Raw genomic sequence first — 18,504 nt, forward strand, 5'->3', positions numbered from 1 at the left:
TAAAGCCTGGGTAACTGCTTGAGGAGGGAAAGCAGGAACCCCGGGGCAGGGAAGGGGGTGGGGGCTGTCCTCAGTGATTAATGACCACTGTGACCTCCTGGCCCCGGGTACTGAGTAAGGAGCCCAAAGGCTCTAAACCCAGTTGTGGGAATGCCTTTGCTGGGCCCCATCAAGGCCTCCAAGACCTCAGTGCAAGGGAAAAAGGAAAAAAGAGAAAAAAGGTGACAGAAAGAGAAAGATAGAATTGGTGGTTGGGAGTTCTGGGCAGCCCATGCCTCAGCCCCTGCAAGCTGATGGTACTGAGCATGGGCCTGTGAGGCATGGGCCCATCACATGGTGCTGACATAATCTGCGAAGGCTTGGGATGAGTCCCACGAGTCGCTAACCACATGGCAGGTGGCCCGGAGCCGTCGGATGGCTTCCCTGGCTGTGACTGCATCCTGGTCCAGCCAGTTCTGGAAGAGGCGCAGGTGACCAAAGGCCCCACGGCCCCAGCGCTCCAGCCGCTTGGCAAACTCCAGAAGCCCATCTGGCTTGATGCAGTTGGAACTGGTAGGGGTGAGAAGGATTAGACACCCAGGAGTCAACTAATCCCTGGTCTGTGTCCCTGCAGCTCCATCCCTTGTCGTTGCCCTCCTCTCACCTTCCCCACGCCCACATGTACCTGATATCCAGCTGACACAGAGAGGAGGATGAATCTTCTGAGAATACATCTGCCAGGGCCAGTAGGCCAGCATTCCCTGGGGAGAAGGGGAGAAATACTCATCACCTCTACCCAAGAACAGGGAACAAGGGTATCCCAACCCAGTTCTGGCTGGGGAGAAGCCCAGACTCCTAAAGCCCCAGCACAACTATATCCCAACCCCCGTCTTCCCAGTGGAGAGGTGTATGCCTTCACCTACTGAGTTTCTAGGTCAAAGGACTGGCTCCTTCCCCCTCTCCCTCCTCAGGGCCCTGCCCCCACCCAGGCGGTTCCCCGGCAGCCGGAGGCCCTTCAGTGTGGAGTTGCCCTTCATAGCAGCAACCATCTCAGGCAGAAATTGGGCCGGGCGCTTCTCAAACAGACGGCAGAAGGAGAAGGTAATCTCTGTCAAGAGAAAGTGGAATAAGTTCTGATGGCAGCATGAGAACTGGTGTTGCCCCTCCGGCCCCAGGGCCTTAGCAAGGGGTATGAACATTTTACATAGAGTCCCAGAAAGAGAAAATAATTTGTCCAAAACCCCAAGCAAGGCTGCAAGTAAGTCAGTATTCAAGCCAGAGATTGAGCCTACAGGGGAGGCTCTCTGCACAGACGGTTCTCCATACACTTCCTTCTATGCAGGGGTGGGCATTAGCTACAAGTCTATGAGGGGGAGCCTGGCAGCACATTTATCCCTTCCCACCACCATCATTTGTCAGCCACTGGAAGGTAAGAAAAATTTTTAGGTGAGGCACTCTCCAAGTGAGTAATTTCCCATGTTTAGTATAGGACGAGTTGAGTAGGGGACCCTTTAGAAGGAAGGTGATGCAGGTTCTGTGATCATTTTATAGTTGACAAGGCCAAGAAAAGAACAGTGGCTTGCTCACTCAGTGAGACCGTGGCAGATCTGCAGTGAGGACCCACGAATGCCCCAGGCTCTGGATGAAGAACTTACCTTGAAGAGTCAGATTCTGTAGCAAAAACAGCACCTCACTCTGACAGTCAGCCAGATTCATGTCGTGGAAGCTCAGCCTCTTCAGAGCTAGGTTGTACTCTGGATCGGGAAAGTTCATGGATCTTAGTGTTCTCAAACAACAATGCAAAGTCCCCTTCTATTCTCCCTTTACCATTCTAACTGGGTCCTACCTTTGAGTGTCTGCAACACAAGCCCAAAATCTTGGGGAGAGGCAAAGGTGGCACTATCCAGGGACAGCTGCTGCAGAGAACCTGAGGCCTTCAGTACAGAGCACAGCAGTGGGGCTGGCTGGGCTCCCCGTGGAAATCCCATCTCCAGCTGTTCCAGGCAGTTTTCTGGATATGGTAGGGAGAGAAGATTACAGCTGGCCATTGCTACTTCACTTCCATTGCAGGTCCCATCCTGTCCTTAAAGGATTCACTGAAAAATCATTTATTCATCTACTTGTCCTTGAGTGCCTAATATATGCGAGGCAGTATGCTAATATTCGACTTAGTCCTTGTCCTTAACGGTGCTTTTAATCCAAGAAGACAACTAATCAGACACGAGTAGCGTATGCAGAATGGTGGGATATGAGACATGCAGGAACTAAGGGAACATACAGCATGGGGACCCAATCTAGTCTAACGGTCAGGTCTGTTCTTGGTTCAGACCCCTTTCTAGAGACAGATCTGCCATAGTCACTCCCTACGGGGCTAGTGTTGGTCTGGGATTTATCCAACCCATGGTTATCTTTAAGAACAGGCTCTAAAGGCAACAAATTACAGATAAGCCAGGAATGTGTGGTGACAGGCCTGGATTAGAGATCTTTTGCGTCCCCACACAAATACACCTGCACACTTCTATGGAGATAGACACACGCGCATAGTACTTCACCTGGTATCTCCTCATCCCCAATTATGTGGCTAGGGGGCCCTGCATTCCCTGGTACTGCAGGGTTGTCCCTCTGGCTAGGGTGGTCGACACGAATAGAGAGGACCCGCAAGAGGGGCAGGGCTCGCACAATGGCACGTGTCAGCTCCAGGATGGGCAGTGGTGAGAACAGGTCACTGAGATGCAGGGCACGGAGGCGGCATCCAGCCTGGCTTGACAGGGCCCGCAGGCTATCTAGCAGGCGGAAGATATTAGAGCCCAGGCCTATGGCAGGAAAGAGATTGGGTCAGTCATGTGGGAGTATCAGTAGGGGTAATATTCAGAGACAACTCCAAATATTTCTGTTGATAACTACCAAATCTGAGCTTTGGATCAGATTATTTTAAATCATTCTCAACTATTCATCCGTTGTCTTGCTTTTTCCTCAGGTAACCAGCTTACTGATGTCTCTCCTACTGGGCCATGCCCTCAAACATCAGTCAGGGCAGAGTCACAAAACAGAAGATAGGATGTGGTGGGACAGCATGTGGCTGCTAGCTGAATGATGGGCCCAGACAGCAGCAGAGATCTCTGGACTTTTCCTATAGGTCATGGGGAACATCTGAAAACTAAGCAGGAGAGTGACAGTGATCCAATAGGGAATACTTTTAAATTCATTGGGTGGGAATAGGGCAGAAAACATCCCACAGAAGGGAGTAGGATCCAGAAAGGTTAGGGCAGTTGCTTAATGCCACAGAGCAAATAATTCCTTGGAAGCCACACCTTTATCTCTCCTTGGACTGAGCAGGCTCCTTTTGATTCATTCATTCAACTAAACCTTACCCATGGTAAGCACCTGGTAAGCATGTTTTTTTGCTAGATAGTCATGAGCAGCAGATCTTGTTCCTGCCTATACAGCCTGATAACAAAAGCATATGATGGGAACTGGGGAAGTAGAGTGCTGTGGAAGTAAAAGGATGGGTACTTAACACCCAGTTTAGCTTTCATCAGTAAAGACTCTCTCTGGCTGAGTCCTAAAGAACATAAAAGAGACAGGCTAAAAGGAGGAAGAGTGACTGGCAGAGTGAACTTGGCATATATCAAGACCTGAAGGGGAAAGAGTGGCAGGTTCCAAGAACAGAAAGACTCAATGTGGCTGGTGTGTAAAGTATAAGGGAGGGAAGTGTTGACGATTCAACTATAGAGGTAAGCAGGGTAGGAACATGAATGGCCCTCTAAGTAAAACAGACATACAGTGACAAGAAGCCATTGAATTTTTAGGTGATTGACAGATTTGCACTTTTGAAGATGCTTGGGTTGTGGTGTAAAAAATGAGTTGTATGGTGTGTGTGGAGTCAGGAGGAACTGCTGAAATGATGAATCCAGGTGAGAGGTAATGGTAGTCTGAATTAAGGATGTGGAGATAAATGAATCTGAGAGACTGTACAACCTGGTAACCAAATATATGTGGAGTAAGAGAATCCAGGTTTCTTTTGAGCAACTGAATCATCTGTGATGTCATTGAGAACAGAAGGAAGGTCTGTTTAGAAGGAAGAAGATGCATTCAGGTTGGGGAGTGTGGTTTATGAATCCTGTGATATCTAGTTGTCGGATAAATAGGTCTGGAGTTTAGGAGGAAGATCTGGGCTAATGTCATAAAATGGGGGTGTCTTCAGCATAGTTGGTCTTTGAAACCAAGTCCAGGAAGCATGTGTAAAGTGGGTGAACTTCAAGGCTCTCTGAACATTAAGAGAGAATATCCAGAAAGGGAGGAGAAAAGAAATCAGAAAATTTTGACGTAGTAGAAATGAGACTATTTCATGAAGAAGACAATACTTAATAGCAGATGATGCCGAGAATTAATTTAAGATGAAGACTGAAAGGTATATATTGGACTTAGCAACAAGGATGACCTTGGTCACCTCGAGGTCCTCAATGCAGTAGATGGGGTGTAAGCAAGGCTGGAGTGGCTGTGAGAGAAGAGGGCACAGATGACTCTTAAGGTTGTCTCTGAAGGGCATGAAAGAATAGGACAGTAGTTAATAAATGGAATAGATGGAGGTGGTGGTGGTAGTTTTTGGTGGATACCTGATTGAGAGAAGAGAGGCAGCATTAAGTGGTTTATAAGCATGAGTTCTGGAGCCAGGTTACCTGGCTTTGAATTCTAGCTCTACAATTTACTAACTTATCCTGGGCAAGTCACTTGACCTCAGAATTGTAAGGATTAAATTAGTTAAAGAATATTTAAAATATGCCAGATGCATAGTAGGCAGTATATAAAAGTTAGCTCTTATTAAGGCATTTGAAAAATTTGCTTTCCGCAGGCGGTAAGAGGGTATGTATCCAGAGCACAGGCAGAAGAGTTAGCCTTAGATAGGGCAGCCATTTCTCCCATTGTGATGGAGGAAGAAAGGAAGAGTGCAGGTGTAGGAGTTTATAGGTTGGTTAACAGTAAGTTGAAGGAGTTATGTGTGATGGCTTCTATTTTCTCTGTAATGTAGGTGGTCATCTGCTGAGAGGAAAAGAAGGGTTTGAAGTGGTAGGGTAGGAATGGAGCTGATGTTGCAAACAGGGTTCATATGAGATTGATGACCATGAATGTATATAGTAGCACCAATCTGCAGTTGTGTGACTTTCTCTAGCAGTGTTCAGCAACCTGGGCAGATTGCTGGATTTAGCCAGAACTGAAATTTGGCTAGCTGGGCACAACCAGATAGGAAAGAACTGAGGGCTGTTTTGTAGGTTGCTGGTCTGATTTTTTTAAAAAAAGGTGTCCCACACCTTTTTGTATAGCTGCTTTGATATGACTAGTGAGATCCAACCTCAGCCCTGGTTGGCCCTGTATACACTATATTCTCCCACCTGTCCTTGGTTTGCCTACCATATCTAAGGTAGACTCATTCTTCAGATTCTCACTGTCCCTCAGGAACCTCTGCTTCCAACTAGATCAAGCCTGTAGACCTTGTGTTCATCTTCTCGAGCACCGACAGTCTGCCACTGTTTCATGTGTGTGCCTTCTGCCTCCCGTGAAGTGGGTAGGGCCACACCTCCAGCTTCCTGATCATACCCCCTATTCCCCTCCACAGGGTTGGGCACACAGCTGGTGCTGCTGGGAGACCCAACCCCTGCCCCTCCAGGGCACTCACCATTATAGGAGAGTGTGAGGCTCTCCAGAGACACCCAGGAGCTCAGCAGGTGGCACAGTGTCAGAGCCGCCTCTGTGGAGAGTGGAACTGTGAAGAGCTCCAAGGTGGAAATGCTGCGGAATCTTTGGGAGGCCTCCAGTGCTGGAAGCCCCAGGCAACTGGGATCTGATCCATCCAATGCTCCACAAGCCACTTCCCCGATCTCCATCTCTTCCCCATCCTCTTTCTCACCCGCCACAATGAAAACAAAGTCATATAGGTCTTCAGATTCAGCACCAGACCCCTGACGGGTGCGAGCACCCTTCTTCCCTGCAGCTCGCTTAAAACGCTTTAGGGGCTTAGGCTGTGGGGCTGAGCTAGCTGGAGCCCGTTTAGATGAGGATGTGGAAGAAGAGGAAGCAGAGGCAGAGGAGGTGGTGGCTGGAGCAGAGGGTGGGCGTTTGGTGCCAGGAGCCTCATGGGAAGTGGCTGGAGGGAGCGGCTCCCTCTTAGGGTCTGTCCCGCCTGCTGTCAGGCTCTCCTGTGTGCTCCGGCGTGTTACCCGAGCGGCAGGTGCGGCTCTGGCCGTCTGCTTGGCTTCACTCTTCCGCCGGGAGGCCATCAGGGCTGCAGCACATCGCTCAGCAGCATCCCGGCGAGGCCGGCGTGAGCCCAGCAGGAGGGACCCTTCATCTCGGGATGGGGCCCGGCCTCGGGAGGCCTCTCCACAGAGGCGGCAGGGTGGGCCACCAGGGCCTGGCTGCCAGAAGCCAGCACTCATGGTGAGGATAAGAATGAAAAGGGCTGACTCAGGTACAGGCCAGGAGTACAGCGACACCTGGCTGACAGCCCCATGGTGAATAAGCTGATGCAACAGCTGCCGAAGTGACTGCTGAGCAGCCACATCAGAGAACAGCAGGTGGCGGAACTTGAGGGTGTGCAGGGAACTGGCCAGGGTCTCCAGAACCCTGCGGTTGGGCTCAGCCACCAGCTCAGTTGCACCCTGCAGCATGTTGCAGATGGTGAGCTGCCGGACATGGCGGGAGCTATGCAGGAGAGGTGAGAAGCGCTGGTCACAAAGACGCCTGTCAGAAGACACATCAATGGTCCCACGTAGAACATGGGAAAAAAAGGCCTCCATAAACTTGGCTCGCCAACAGGTCACGCTCTGAAAGCAGAGAACATTCCAGACAGCTGTGATACTAAGTGCTACCCATGGAACCCAGTTTCCTTCCTTCCAATAGCTAGCTGTTTACTGAGCCAGGTAACGTTCTAAATAATGTATGCAAATTCATTTAATCCTCACATCTTTGAGGTATATATTACTATTAGATCCATTTTACAGGTAAGAAAACCAAGGCACAAATGTTATTGCCTGTGGTTACACAGTTAAGGGGCAGAATTAGGATGTGAACCCAGGAGGGAATTCCCTGGTGATCCAGTGGTTAGGACTCTGAGCTCTCACTTCTGAGGGCCCAGGTTCAATCCCTGGTCGGGGAACTAAGATCCCACAAGCTGCATGGCATAGCCAAAAAAAAAAAAAAAAAAAAGATTTGAACCCAGGAAATTTGGTTCCAGAGACTATTGCTATAGTGCCTCCCAAGTGAAACACTCAACCCTGTTAAGTTCTTCCACACTTGTTTTTAGAACCTGATCCTAACTTTCCATTCTTAACACTACCACCTTTGTTCAGACCCTTATCACCTAACATCTGGCTACCTCATTAGCTTCCTGATTCCTCTGCTTGTTCCCCTTCCCAAACTTTTGCACAAGTCCACTGGGTTCATCTTTGTATTAAAAAACAAAACTCTCTGATTACGTTATTCTCCTTTAAAACCCCTAATGTCTCCCCACTGCTTAGGGGATCAGTGCTGCAGCACATTTGAAGTTCCTCAGGCTGGCAGGGAAAGCTGTCCACGATATAGCCTCTGCCTACCTGAGAAGCTTTATCTGCCACATCTTGCTCATGAATGCTTTGCTCTGGCGAAACTGGTCACCTCACTGACCCAAACGTGCCTTCTTTTTCCTTTCCTACCTCTGCCAGAAATGCTCTCCATTGCCAGATCAAATAGACTTCATGAAAGGACCTACGAACATTTTGCTCTTTGAGGCTGTTCGTCTCATTGACTGTCTGCCCCACTTTCTACCCCTCCCCCTACCTCTCTTGTTGGAACTCTGATACTGACTACTCAGGTCTTAGACATTGGTAGATATGTCTCATGGTGTTGAGTCTCTGCCTGTATATACATCTCATCCCAACCAGATTAGAAATTCCTGGAGAGGAGGCAGCAAGTCTTAGTTTTCTCCAAGGCAATACTTTGCTTTGATGGGTATGAGATTTCATCAGGCTATTCTGATACATTTAGAAGAACTGAACACAAGTGATTTTTAAGCTTTGATATACATCAGAATTTACTGTGGAGCTTTTTCCCAAAATTCATATGCCATGTACCCAGACTTGGTGATTATGTTACATCTGAGGTAAGGTCCAGGCATCTTTATTTATTTTTTAAACCTTCCCCGGATGATTCTGATGTATATATCAGAGATTAGGAATTACTGCTACCTACCCCAAAAGGACACATTGAGACAAATATTGATATTTCTCTAAGTCCCCATTCTTTCCTAAGGTGCATAGAAAGTCTGATGACTTTGATAAAAGTGCCAGCTCTGCCACTATACTCTGGACCTCTTTAAACCTCTTTCTTCATCTGTAAAATGTGGATAATATCACCTGCTTCACCGGTTTGTTGTGAAGATCAAATGAGACAGTGCAAGTTTAAAGCACCTTGTAAACTGTAAAATACAAAATGTAACTTCTGTTGTTAATGATAATAATTACCCCACATGGGAAATGGGAAATGGGCTGGATGGAGGCAGAGCCTGTTAAGCAGGGTGCTTATTCAGCCTGAAGGTAGTGGGGCCTGAGGTTCCCAAAGGCTAAAAATAAGATACTTCCTTTGGTATCTACCCTGCCTCCGTGCATTCCCTCATACCAGATTGACCCTCAGTTTATATGAGGTTCTTGGCAGGAGGTGGGCCCCTATTCTCAGGCAAAAGTGTCATTCCCTTTGCCCTAGCTATTCCCCAAGACCCTGCTGTGGTAAATAATTAGGAACGACTTCATGTTTAAGCTAACTGCATAGCAGCAACAAGTGAGAAAGGCCCCTCCAGCAGCAGTGTGGGGGCCTGAGGGCAGCAGGAAAAAATACCTGGCAACCAAATCTCTACTCAGCCTTAAGTGGAAGCAAAGAGGCTATTCCTGAATCCTTTAATCCTGCCTCATTCTAGCACTTTTTTCACACATTTGCTGGCCCACACAGCCTTGAAAAATACTTGCAGGTATCCCTAGCAAGGCTTCAACTTCACAAGTGAAATAGATGGTTACCATGAGACCTGGGCCTAAAATATGGACAAAGATGTGAACATGAACCAAGATATTGTGGCTGTTTCCGACTATAAGGCATGTGGAATATGAACTTTAGATAACTAAATACTTGGGTTTTTCAGACATTTTATTGGTTTACAAAGACAATAGGAGAGAATATTTGAAATTGGAACACCCCAGACCTGTGATAACCACAGTGAAAGCAGCATGACATAGTGATTAAGAGCATGCACTCCAGAGGCAGACTGCCTCAACTTGAATCTCAGGTCTGCCATTCATGAACTGTCACCTTAGGTAAGTCACTTTTCCTCTTTCTGCCTCAGTTTCATCATCTGTACACTGAGGAAGATAACTATACCTACATGACAGAGTTGTTGTGAAAATTAAATGAGTATGTAAAATTAGTTGACGACTATTGCAATGGCTTCTTTCTCATGAATTAATGCATAAGCAGGTATCAATTCACTGTATTTTATTCCATTACCACCTTGTAGAAGACTCTATGCTAAAACTTAAAAGCTGAAAAATACCTGAGAGATCTAGTCCAAGCCACTCATTTTGTGGACTCATACACTATAGTTCAGACAATGCAAAGTGATTTAAATACTTTCTTTTGGGGGAGAGTAGGGGAAATGAGGCACCACCAAAGAGGTGACATGACATTTGCTTACCAACACAATTAGTCCTTGGCCCATCCACAACGGGCTGGCAGCTCAGGTACTGGTAGGGAAGGAAGAAGTGTGTACAAACTAGGGAGAGCTAAATATTTTCTTGTACTAAACTGTTAGAGCCTGCAAATGCTCATAAGCTATATATCATCCACTGTTTTTCTGATAACAGAAATATTGTTTGTGGAACTATAAGGAAGCAAATCAAAAATCATGTGTAAACCAACTTTTTGGAGTGTATATGTGATGAGCTATAAGTATTTGTGTTTTTAACACTGAGACAATTCTGAACAGTTTCAAATGCTGGGCTTTTTTTCTAAACATTACATATCACCACATCATTAAACATTTTTACCACCATGTATTTAAATATTTTTAGAATGACTTTATTAATACTTTGAAAATATGGATGTACTATATTTAATAATTTCTATATTATTGAATACTTAAATTGTTTCTAGCTTTTTATATTAAACTTTGCTGTAATGAACATCTGGAAATAAATCTTCATGAGTATCTCAATTTTATATACCATAAGATATATACTTCTTAAAATTTCTAGTTGAAGAATTTGAATATTTTAAAGACTCTTGACAATTATCACCAGATTGCCCACCAAGAAAGTTGTAACATTTCTGCTCCCACCAACAGCATATTAAAATGCAAGTCCTACCCATCCCTGGAATTATCTTTTAAAACAAAACCAAATTAAAACAAGACTTCACTAATTTAAGAGGTATAATTTTACTTTCCCATTTTTTTTATTATTAATGAGATCGAACATTTTTTACTTTATTGGAGATTTTTGTATATTTTGAAACTTGTCCAAATCTATATTCATTTTATTCTACTGTTCGCCTCTGTCTTATCTTCTGTATCCTTTTATTTTGCAAATACTGTTGCAAACATTCTTTTACGTACCTTTTAAATTGTATTTATAGTGGGTTTTTTTTACATACCTTTTAAATTGTATTTATAGTGTTGGCATTTTATGTGGCCAGATGTGTCCATATTTTCTTTTTCGGTTCTGCCTATCTACTAGCACTCTCCACCCTGAGATTAGATAACCAGTCACCTTTATTCTTTTTTAAAATTGTTTTGTGCTTTTACTTTTTACAATGTAATCTTTAATCTATATAGAAATTGAGTATACTGTAAAGTGAGGCGCTAACTTTAGTTTTTCCAAATGGTTAACCAGTTACTAGAGAATCATTGACTGAATAATCCTTCATTTCCCCATTGCTTTGTCTCCAGAATATCTATTTTATTCTGCAGATCTCTTAATAAACATATACACTAGTACTACACAGTTTGAAATACTATTGCTCTATGGGCAATCAGGTGCTCTGTCTATCTTGCTCACCACTGTATACCTAGAACCTAGCGTAGTGCCTGGAACTGAATAGTCACTCAATAACTGTTTGAATTATGAATGAAGTGAAGGTTACTGTTATGCAAAAGTGGGAAGTGGAAGCAGACACCCTCTGGAATGGATATGCTCCAAGTCAGGACTTGTGTGTAGGTGACTGTTAGGCCACCAGGCCTGGGGCATCCTATATATTCTGAAATACTCTGAGACAAGGAAACAGATAACAAATAGACATTACTTCCCAGGAAGCTTGAGATAATGGTGGAAAAAGCTTTCTCAAAGAGAAAGATATTACAGTCTCTATCACCTGCTAGTCAACCACACTACTTGGGAGACACTGTGACAAAGTGAATCTCATGTTTCTTTAAAGGTTGCAGGAAGCTGTTGCCGTTTCTCAACATTCTTGTGTCCACTTCTCTTCCTCATGAGGCCTAACTCCTGTACATAATGCCTGATAATTTCATTGGGCCTCAATGTCATTATGCTGAGCTCCAGGGGTTGCATCTAGATCTGGAAGTGGAAATGGAGCTGAATGTTACTGAACCCAGTATATCCCCACAAAATAAATCTCCAATTTCTGATAAGAGCTTGTTCTCTTGTCATTTGGCCTCATTCACTATATAAAGCCCAGTTCAAATACTACTTCCTAGGAAAGACTTTCTTACTCCCTTTTCCTTCAACCTCCTCGCTACACTCGATCATACCACTTGCCCTACCATACATGATGTATTTGTTTGCAGATTTCCCCACTAAACTGATAGTTCCTCAAGATTAGGGATTGTGTCTATACCTTTAATATTCAGCATAAGACGTGGTATGTGGTAAGTTTGAGTAAATGTTTATTGAACTCAATCTGTCCTGTCACCTAATTATGGAGCAGCAAAAGGAATTCTGTTTAAATGAGAGCTCCAGTGAGTTATATATGAACCAATGAATAACAGAATCTTATTATTCTAAGGGCTAAGAGGACCCCTAAAAGTCATCTTGTCCAATATCTCCAATAATGCCGAACTTCTTCTATTGATACATTACCCTTGTGTCAGGTGGTTATCCAGACTCTATTAAACACTTAGTGATGGGAAGCTTATTACCTCTGGAATTAGCTTGTTTCATCACCAATAACCTTAGAGTTTAAAAATTCTACAGTTTAGCAAAAATTTATCCTCCTTTAGCTTCCACCCAGAACAAGTCTGTTAATCCCTCTTTCAAATATTTCAAGACAGTTCATGTTCCCCAAGTCTTCTCTTTTTCAGGAAAAACATCTCCAGTCTTCCAAATGTGACTCACATGATGTGGCTTTGGCTTCTTTCTCCATACTCCAGGGATAGCCTGACCACTGAAGAGTCAAGCAGGTCTATCATCCCCCTTGTCTTTCAGTCTACATTATAGTTACATTAGTTCACACAGCTCAGGATACAGTCATTATATGAGTGGCTTCAGCACAATGTAGACTAAACTCTCTTAATCTTTTTTATACTAACTGCTGCTAAGCCAGACCCCTCCACCCACTACCCTGATGTCATGCAATTAGAATTTTTAGACTCAAGTGGAGAGTTGGTTTATTCTGCTAAATTTCATCTTGTTAGGTTTGACCATTGCTCCAGCCCTGTCAAGACCTGAATCCAGGTTCTGCCATCCATTGTGATCACTACCTTTTCCTGTTTTGTGTCAGCTGCAAACATGGTGAACAAGCAAGTCAGTGACAAATGTCAAATGAAAAGAACTTTGTGACAAGCCATCAGAGACCTCTTAGCAAATTCATTCCATGCCTGCCCCTGCACTTTACCAGTACCCAGCTTGTGTTTGTGTGCTATTCCTGCTTTCACTGTGCAAAGTCAGGCCAGAGTTCTACCTGGTGCCTTAACTTACTTCCAAACTGGAAGGCCTTGTCTTCATCAGCTCATCCCATAGTCGGCGCCAAATGGCCTGAGTGGAGAGGCCTGTAGAGAGAAATATCACATTTACTTGGCTGCCCCTTGGTCTCCATGAGTGAAGTACATCAGCCTTTGAATGTCCTTTTCTAGGTTCACAGGAGCAACACGGCAGAGTGGTAAAGAGCACTGGCTCTAACGACAGACTGCCTGGCTTTAAATATCAGCAAACCATAGTCTAGCAGTGTAACCCTGGGCAAGTTACTTAATTTTTCTGTACCTCAGTTTCCTTATCTATAAAATGTAGTTAATAATAGCAATTTCACAGAGTTGTTGAAAATATTAAATGAGTTTCTCCAGGTAAAGTGCCTAAGACAGTGCTTGGAACAGGGTTAGTTAGATGAATGTTAGCTGTTAACAGATGTGTCCAATGAGGGGTTTGGGAGGCAGCTTGAAAAATTAGAAAAACTAAGATTCAAAAGATCTGGGTTCGGGACTTCCCTGGTGCCCCAGTGGTAAAGAATCCTCCTTACACTGCAAGGGACCCAGGTTCGATCCCTGTTCAGGGAACTAAGTTCCCACATGCCGTGGGGCAACTAAGCCCACGTGCCACAACTACTGAGCTCGCGCGCCTCAACTAGAGGGCCCGCATGCTGCAAACTACAGAGCCCACGTGCTCTGGAACCTGCACGCCACAACTATGGAGCCCATGCGCCCTGGAGCCTGCATGCCACAACTAGAGAAGAGAAAACCCACACGCCACAACTAGAGAGAAGCCCGGGCACCGCAATGAAAGATTCTGCATGCCTCAACGAAGATCCCGCGTGCTGCAACTAAGACTCAATGCAGCCAAAAATAAATAAAAAATGAATTAAAAAAAAAAACATTGTAACTGAAGCTTATTTAAAACAAAAAAAGATCTGGGGCTTCCCTGGTGGCGCAGTGGTTAAGAATCTGCCTGCCAATGCAGGGGACACAGGGTTCAAGCCCTGGTCTGGGAAGATCCCACGTGGTGCAGAGCAATTAAGCCCATGCACCACAACTACTGAGTCTACGCTCTGGAGCCCACGAGCCACAACTACTGAGCCCGTGAGCTACAACTACTGAAGCCCATGTGCCTAGAGCCCGTGCTCTGTAACAAGAGAAGCCACTGCAATGAGAAGCCCGCGCACCGCAACTAGAGAAAGCCCGTGTGCAGCAACGAAGACCCAATGCAGCCAAAAATAAATAAATTAATTAAAAAAAAATAACTTAAAAAAAAAAAGATCTGTGTTCAGGAATTCCCTGGCTGTCCAGTGGTTAGGACTTGGTGTTTTCACTGCCGGGGCCTGGGTTCAATCCCTGGTCGGGGAACTAAGATCCCGCAAAAGATCTGGGTTCTATTTGGCTTTGCTATTAATCGCTGTGTGCCTGTGGTTTCATTTTTATTAGTATAATAGGGATCACATACTTGTTTTATGTTTCACAGGACATTGAGAAATCAGATAAGAAAATAGGTGTGAGGGTACTTTTTGAAAAGCATGAAGTTCTATGCAGGTATCAGGTGTAATATTTACCTGAAGAACATCATGGTGCCTTGCTTACAATCAGTGACTGAAAAAATGACAGAAAAACACTCACCTTTCTTGAGGGCAGTTTCCTCAATCCTCTCCAAGTAATATATATTGAGCAGAGGTAAGATGCTTTGAAGTATTGGGCCTGGGAGGGCTACAAAAACCAAACATAAAATTTACTTTTTTCTCCCAGAGTTGCAAGCATTATTTATCCTACTGGAAAGGAAAACAGGAGGGCAGACTTCTCACTTGACGAGTGGAACTTATAGAAGCTAACCTAAGTTTAATTCAAACTCTGGTCCACTTATCTTCAGCCACTTAGTTGGCAGCTGGAATTTCAGGGGCATGCATGTCTTCAAGGGTGAGATAATCCCACAAAGCAAGCTGATAGGCTCATTTAGGAGCTGGCAGTTCACTTCTGCCCAAGTCTAATGGACCATTCCGCATTTAAAAGGTTCTTTTGAATATGTGTGATTATAAAAAAAGTCCTTCATAATCTGGGCCCTACTAACTTCTCCAGCTCCCTGCTTTGCCTCCTACACTTCAGCCATACTAAACTACTTCTTTCAGTTACCTAACTCCCTGCTTTCTGCCTGTGCCTTTGTCATGCTGTTCTCTCCACTGGGAAAGTTCTTGCCATTTTCAGCATATCAATTACTCATCTTTCACGTATCACATGCCCTTTATTAAGCCTTTCCTGAATTCCCTTCCCACTCTTCCAAACTGGCCACTTCCATCCTTTGGGCTCCCACTATACCCTGAACTAGCACTTTCCTATGAAGAATAGAAATAATTAGGCTCTATACTCTTAATTCAATATATCTTAAAAACAAAACTTGCTCTTGCTAACTTCCCTAGATCTGAGAGGCATTACAGTATTGTGGCTAAATGGTTTAGTCTCTAGATTGGACAAAACTGGGTGAAATCCTGATTGTACCACTTAATTATGAATTCATGGACAAATTAATGTCTTTGAGCCTCAGTTTCCTCAATTTTAAAATTGAGATAATAATAACTACCTCTTAAGATTATTATTCTTATCCTGTCAAAAGCATCTCTGTCCTGCCAAGAACAAGTCTTAAGATCTTGATACTTCAGAAAATTCTTTCAAAACTTACATTCCAGGATCTCCTTTTATCTTTACTTATGCAATAACTGAGTCTAGATATCCAAGAGCCTAGTACAATTCTTTCTACATAGTAGGTACTCAATGTACCTGCTGAAGAAAAGCATTAATTCCCTATGCTATTATACTAATGTAGTCACTCTACTGCATTCAAGATAAAGTCCAAGTTCCATATCCTGGCATTCAAGGTATAACATACCTATTCTATTCCTCATTATATCCTTTCCTGCTGCCTTCACTCATTTTCCCCTCCTCTCTCTCTACACAAAGAAATGCTAGTGCACTACTTCCAGGAAGGCTTTCCTGGCTGTTAGCCCACACTGAGACCTTCCTCCAAAATAGCATTGCTTAGCAGGTCTCTTACTTGGCCCTTCTAAGAGACCTAGCTTGATTCTGTGTGACTGTCCACCTGGGCTAGGCCCATAGGAGCTCTTCCTCCTCTGTCCATAATGCTCCCTTGTTTAGCCATCCCCTCTCACAGCCACAGGGATTCTCATCCCGTTATTCACAAACTCCTCTGTACCTTTCTCCATTCTTCTTAAGCCAGGCTCTTCCTTGCTTCTTTCCAGCCCACATCTTCAATGCTTCCCCTTCTCAACTTCGGGCCTCCACCCCCAGTCCTCTGCCCTCGTAGCCAGGTTTAGCATTCTGGAAGGTCCAGGCTGACACAGCCAGATCCACTGTACCTTCTTCCACATTCCCCAGGATTTTTCTGAGCCTCCTGCACGGATCCGCTGAGACTTTTCTCCCATTGCCCATGAGTCAGCCTGACCCTACTCTTTTTAGCTGTTGGTCCAGGGCCTCCACAATCCCCTCCCCCTCACTAGGCCTGAGGACTTCTAACAGTTTTCCCCCAGCAGACAAGGCACTTGGGCCTGTTCAGGATCGGTCCCCACCACCACCACCACCACCACCAAGGGCCTTCCTCCATCCCTGGACCTCCTTAACCACTCCACAGTTTTGGGGCTCATTCCTGGAGGCCCAACCCCCCAAACGCCAGAGCCTTTTCTCCACATTGGCCTCCTCACGCGTGTAACCCAAACCCCCCATCCCAGGACATCAAGCCCCCACTCCTGACCTTACACGGGCCTTCCTCCTCGCAAAGACACCACCACCACCATTCCTGAGGCCTACTCTAGACACCCACGCCCCCCCCCCCCCCGCAGGCCCAGGGCCTCCTCTCCTGCCACCCCCTCCCCCTCCCCGGGCCCTCGGCCTGGCCTGCCATCTCCTCACCCAACTTCAGCCCTGGCCTCCGGGCCCCACCCCCTCACACCAGCAGTCAGTCAGGCCCAAGGCCTCCCTCCGCCCCGTGCGGGCAGGCCTACCCCCAGAGCACTCACTTTCCTCTCTTTCACTCTCACCGTCAGTGCCCAGGTCGCCCACCCGCGCTTTCCTCCTCAGCTGCCAGACTGCGACCAGCGGTACCCACCCCACGGCCCGGCCTCCTCGTGCCAATCCGCCTGCAGACCTCCCTCCTCCGTTACTCGGCCCACCCCGCCGCCGTACTCCCAGGCCCCCCAGCCGGGCTAGTCGGTTCACCCTCCCAGGCCCTCATCCCAGCGCCCTAGGCCGCCCGCCTCTGCTCCTCAGCCTGGGCGCCCTCAACCCAGGCCGGGCCTGGCGGTCTCGGCCGCTCTCAGGCCCGGGCCTCCTTTCATTCCACTCGGACCCAGGCCTCCTAGCGGCGCCGCACCCCCTCCCAGTTCGGGATCCCCGGGCCGTCGCCCCGCCTGGGGCCTCCGTGGCCCTTCCCGCCTGTCCGTCATTCGCGCCTCCGTCGATTGCTGATCTTCTCCCGGCCTCCCTTCACCCGCTCTCTGGCCCTTCCTCGCCGCTCCGGCCAATCCGAGCGGCCTCCGGCGCTCCGTGCCCTGCCCGTCAGTCCGTCGCTCAGTCAGTTTGGCATCCGAGACCCTGGCCGTCTGTTCGCTCCCTCCAGCCCCGGGCCGTCAGACAGGCCTCGGCGCCCCAAGCCTTTCGGCCTCGCCGGCAGCCCCATCCCCTCGCTCTCCAGTCCACTGGCTGCCCTCGCCCAGCGGCTTGGCCTCCGGAGTCTCGGCCCCCGCGGTCTGTCAGGCAGACGCCGGAGGCCCCGCGCCGTCAGTCTGGTTAGGTAGCCCCGGGCCTGGCCTCCTGGCCTCCGTCCGGGCCTCGCAACCTCGGCCCCCGCCCCCAAGCAGACGGGCCATCCCTGACCGTCCGCTCGACATCCGAGACTCCGCAGCCCGGCCCAGCCCGAGTGTCACTTCGGTGCCCACAGCCCGGCTAGTCAGTCCTGCCTCTGTCGCCCGGCCCGCTTCGCCCCAGACCGGGCCTCCTGGCCTCGCCCCCCGCGCCCCCCGGCCAGGCCGCGGTGCGGGTCCACCTGCCGGTTTGGTCTCCGCCTTTACTGTACCCAGTCCTGTCAGTCACGGAATTCATGCTCCAACCCAACGGTCTGGCTTCCAGTGCCCCGGGCTGGGCCTTGCTCCAGGCCTCCCGGCCTCGCCCCCCGCGCCCCCCGGCCGCTGGGCCGTCTCCGCTCGTTGCCAGAGGTAGCCCCTCACCCCGCGACTTACCCCACACCCCGCTTTCCAGAACCCCCATATGGGCGCTCACCGCCCGCCCGCACAGCTCGAACAGGGCGGGGGGAGCGCTGGGGCCCGAGGCCGAGCTCTTCGCTGGCGCCGCCTCCCGGGACGTGGCCTCCATGGTCGTTGCCGCCGCTACCTCACAGAACCAGCAACTCCGGGCGCGCCAGGCCTCGGGCGCCGCCATCTTGGGGAGGTGCGCGAGCCCGAGAGTAGCATTCGCGGGCCACCATCTTGAAAAGGTCAGCAGTTAGGACGGTTCCATCAGCGATGTGGGGAAGACTGGGAATTGCGCTAAAGGAACATCGAATACTTCTGCATACC

The 18,504-nt window shown here is 47.5% G+C and overlaps 1 protein-coding gene across 2 annotated transcripts; it reads right to left on the reverse strand.

Moving 5' to 3' along the window:
- Window positions 1–164: 164 nt before the first annotated feature.
- LRRC41 (leucine rich repeat containing 41) lies at window positions 165–18,409 on the reverse strand. Of its 2 annotated transcripts, XM_059921867.1 has the most exons (10): window positions 18,169–18,409; window positions 14,549–14,635; window positions 12,927–12,997; window positions 5,654–6,800; window positions 2,532–2,792; window positions 1,826–1,990; window positions 1,635–1,733; window positions 965–1,087; window positions 665–740; window positions 165–549 (listed from the first exon to the last, which is right to left on the reverse strand). In XM_059921867.1, the coding sequence occupies exons 1-10, from the start codon at window positions 18,365–18,367 to the stop codon at window positions 330–332; spliced, it is 2,448 nt and encodes an 815-aa protein (XP_059777850.1). In that variant the 5' UTR covers window positions 18,368–18,409; the 3' UTR covers window positions 165–329. The 2 variants fall into 2 exon arrangements, with proteins under 2 accessions (XP_059777850.1, XP_059777856.1); XM_059921873.1 differs by lacking the exon at window positions 165–549 and having other exon boundaries at window positions 903–1,087.
- Window positions 18,410–18,504: the final 95 nt, after the last annotated feature.

Source organism: Balaenoptera ricei, chromosome 1 (assembly GCF_028023285.1).
Source record: "Balaenoptera ricei isolate mBalRic1 chromosome 1, mBalRic1.hap2, whole genome shotgun sequence".
Lineage (NCBI taxonomy): Eukaryota > Metazoa > Chordata > Mammalia > Artiodactyla > Balaenopteridae > Balaenoptera > Balaenoptera ricei.